Genomic DNA, 3752 nt, shown 5'->3' with positions numbered 1-3752 from the left:
ATGTGTAATGGTGGCATATAGAAGCATAGGGAGAGAGAGGAGAGGAGAGGAGGGGAGAGGCGAGGAGAGAGCAGAGCAGAGCAGAGCAGAGCAGGAGGGGAGGGGAAAGAAACTCAGAGCATCATGGGCCCCCCAGCAGCCTAGGCCTATAGCAGCATAACTAAGGGAAGGCTCAGGGTCACCTGGTCCAGCCCTAACTATAAGCTTTATCAAAAAGGAACGTCTTAAGTCTAATCTTAAAGGTAGAGAGGGTGTCCGCCTCCCGAACTGAGACTGGGAGTTGGTTCCATAGGAGAGGAGCTTGATAGCTAAAGGCTCAGCCTCCCATTCTGCTTCTGTGGACTCTAGGAACCACAAGTAAACCTGCACTCTGAGAGCAAAGTGCTCTGTTAGGATGATAAGGCTCTACGAGGTCTTTAAGATACGATGGAGCCTTGTCATTAACATTACTCTGGCTGCAGCATTTTGGATTAGCTGGAGGCTTTTTAGGGAATTATTGGGATATACTTATAGTAAAGAGTTACAGTAGTCCAGCCTGGAAGTAACAAATGCATGGACCAGTTTTTCAGCATCACTTTGAGACAGGATGCTCCTGATTTTTGCAATATTGGGCAGGTGAAAGAAGGCAGATCTAGAGACTTGGTTTATGTGTGATTTAAAGGACATATTCTGATCAAAGATGACTCCAAGGTTCCTCACAGTAGTACTGGAGGCAAGAGCTATGTCATCTAAAGTAACTATATGATTAGACAGCAGATTTCTAAGGTTTTCAGGCCCAAGCTAGGAGACACACTGAGGACTGGGAGATAAAAATGGTATAACACAACAACGACATAAGGGACCTGAGATCGAGATTGAACTGGCAGGGGAGTGAAAGGAGAGCGGGGTATAAGTAGGGTAAAAACTAATAAGGAGCAGTTGGTGATAATCAGGGGATGTGAAGCAGATGTGCCAGATAGTGTAATCAGGGCAGAGGGAGCGAAACAGAGTGAGGGAGGTGAGAGAGGCAGGTGAAGGCGGGCAAACCTGACAATTTGTTTATTTAAAAGAATCCCCACTGGCTGAGTACCACAGCAGTCAGCTAATATTCATACATCAAAAATTGATAGCCAGTTGATGAACTTAAATACAAATAACATATATATATTTGTCATCTTCAGTCAGAATTTCTGAAGATGGAAAAAGGATACCCACCACAGGAATCAGCTCCACCATACCCTGGCCCACCTTTGAACTATGGGAATACAGTGCCTCAGCCACAGATGTACCCTCCACCTGCTGGCTACCAGGAAGGTTTGTGTCTGTGGCCACTGCCTAGGTTGAAACACCTAGGAGGCTCCTTGAATAGTTTTTGCTATTTTGGAAACATCTGTTCTCAACCATTTGTGTGTTTCATCTCCCAGGTGGTCCTTATGCTCCTGCCCCAGGTGTTCCTTATACTCTTGCCCCAGGTGGTCCTTATGCTCCTGCCCCAGGTGTTCCTTATGCTCCTGCCCCAGCCGCACAGCCCACAGTTGGTGAGATGACCTTTCCATGAATAACACAATGTCATTTCTCAGAACATATGCATGCACACACATGCACATATTATAGGTCTGTTTACACACTGCACATGCAAACAGAGAAGTGAGACAAAGTCAGTGGGCAAGGTCCTTGGCCTCCCACCAAACTGATCTGAAGAATGGCTCATTTGTAGCCTCGGTTGCTAACAAAAGGCGATTGTTCAGTGTTTGTTCTGTGCACAGTGACACTGTGACTATTGCTTTTTGTAAGAGAAGACTAATTATTCCTATCACAGGCACTGTATATTACTTCTTCACACAGAACTAACATCATATCAACCACAAAGCTCATATGAACTGTGTTATATCTATCTTACACTGATTTTTCAGTTTTATTAGCCTTCCACTGATGATTACACACCACAGTGAGATCAGCCTGAACAACGATTTACTGTAAACATTAGGGATGGCCCAGATAAATGGCCCATTAGCGTCATTACAGTGGTGAAATAAAGGCTAATGGACAATAGAGCATTCAACAAATTACTGTTGTTCTGCAGCCCCTGCTGGACTTGTTGTGTCTGTGCATCAGTGCATATTATCCCCAGTTCTGATGATGACAGATGAGAAGGTGAAAAGTCTACAGTAACAATGAAATATCTGACTTACTGACCATGACAGTTATCATGTTTATGAAATTATGTGTTAAAATGTGTTACCAACAATCAAACTGCATTAGTTGGTGTCTAAAAAGGTGCCGGGCCCCTTTTTATAACATGTCTCATTTCTTCTATGAGCCACAATTGTGGATTTGTATTTGACCTCATGTGTCTGCATGTACAGTCACTGCCAGCGTTACCTTCTACAGTGTGTCTGGTCTAGAATCTTTTTACTGTATTGATATTGGTTACAAGCAGGGCTGTGTCAGGAAGGGCATCCGGCATAAAAACCTGCCAAATTTAATCATGCGAATCAGATTTACTGTGGCGATCCCTAACGGGAACAGCCAAAAGTAGTAGAAGAAGAAGGTTACAAGCAAAGATTTGAAAGTGCACAACTGCTTCTTCTTTTCAGTGACAAAGTAATTAAGTCAGAAATTGTTCTAGAAAGGGTGTGTTGCACTCATTTTAAAATTGAGTTAATATAGAGATACACCCTTAATGTGTTTTATGTGTATTTCTGTTCCTCAGTCACTCACATGGTGGTAACACCTCAACTGCATGACGTCTCAGGACAAACTGTGTGTCCCCACTGCCAGAAAACAGTGCTCACCGTTACAGAGCACACACCGGGACTGATGGCCTGGGCCATCTGTGGCGGCCTTGCCATCTTTGGGTAGAAACTTGCACTGCATTTCTGTTATGGAAAGAGAGAAATTATAGACTATAAATCTGAAACTATAGAAAAAGTACAAAAACAATTCACTACTATTACTTTAGAAACAAAACTGGAAAGTTAAAATTCACTTTGCTTCCTCATACAGGTGTTTTTTGTGCTGCTGTATCCCGTTCTGCATTGACTCCTGCCAAGATGTGCATCATCGCTGCCCATCCTGCCACAATACTATCTACATATACAAGCGAATGTGAATCTAGCCTGAGCTATATTCAATCAGGTGGCCTTTGTAATGTATTATTCAAAAATAAATATATACCAACATATATACCACAGGACAGTGTTTCCTTCCTAGTATCCTTTTTTGTTTTTTTTCCTATTAAACGATAATAATTCAGTAAGACTGTGCACATTATCACTGTGTCACTGCGAATAATCTTACGTTTTGGCACGGTGTGACGTCATCACGTGATCTCGGATCAGCTGTTTTGATGGTGCCTTCATACATCGTCGGAAATGTTGGAAGTAAAAAGGCCACTGGAAAAGTAAAGCTACAAAAGGAATGGGAGAATGTTTAGCTCCCCCAAGTGGGGATTCACATACTTGTCACATGGAAAAAAATTATGAATACATATTTCAGCACTGGAAATCTCAGATCAGATATGTTCAGCATAAAATAGCTAAAAATATATCGATATTGGCAAGGGTTAGATATATGCTGGACGTGAAAGCACTTCGCATTTTGTATTCTGCATTGATATTACCATATTTGGAGTATGGCGTTGAAAACTGGGGAAACACTTACAGGAGTTCACTTCAACCATTGTACATATTACAAAAAAGAGCGATAAGAGTTGTGCATAAGAAGGGGTATAGGGATCACACCAATGGAGCTTTCATACGGTCTAAATTGTT

The 3752-nt window shown here is 42.3% G+C and overlaps 1 protein-coding gene across 1 annotated transcript in view; it reads left to right on the top strand.

The window, feature by feature from the left end:
- Nucleotides 1–3175, top strand: part of LOC109969529 (cell death-inducing p53-target protein 1 homolog) — a 6859-nt gene extending 3684 nt beyond the window's left edge. The window contains exons 2-5 of the mRNA XM_020616470.1: nucleotides 1161–1293; nucleotides 1404–1517; nucleotides 2693–2837; nucleotides 2986–3175. Coding sequence (XP_020472126.1) covers nucleotides 1176–1293; nucleotides 1404–1517; nucleotides 2693–2837; nucleotides 2986–3091 — 483 coding nt within the window. The 5' untranslated portion in view covers nucleotides 1161–1175 and the 3' untranslated portion in view covers nucleotides 3092–3175. The remainder of the gene's footprint in view (nucleotides 1–1160; nucleotides 1294–1403; nucleotides 1518–2692; nucleotides 2838–2985) is intronic.
- The last annotated feature ends 577 nt before the right edge of the window (nucleotides 3176–3752 follow it).

This window comes from Monopterus albus, unplaced genomic scaffold (assembly GCF_001952655.1).
Source record: "Monopterus albus unplaced genomic scaffold, M_albus_1.0 scaffold174.1, whole genome shotgun sequence".
NCBI classification, from domain to species: Eukaryota; Metazoa; Chordata; class Actinopteri; order Synbranchiformes; family Synbranchidae; genus Monopterus; species Monopterus albus.
This window is presented reverse-complemented; position numbering and strand designations above follow the sequence as displayed.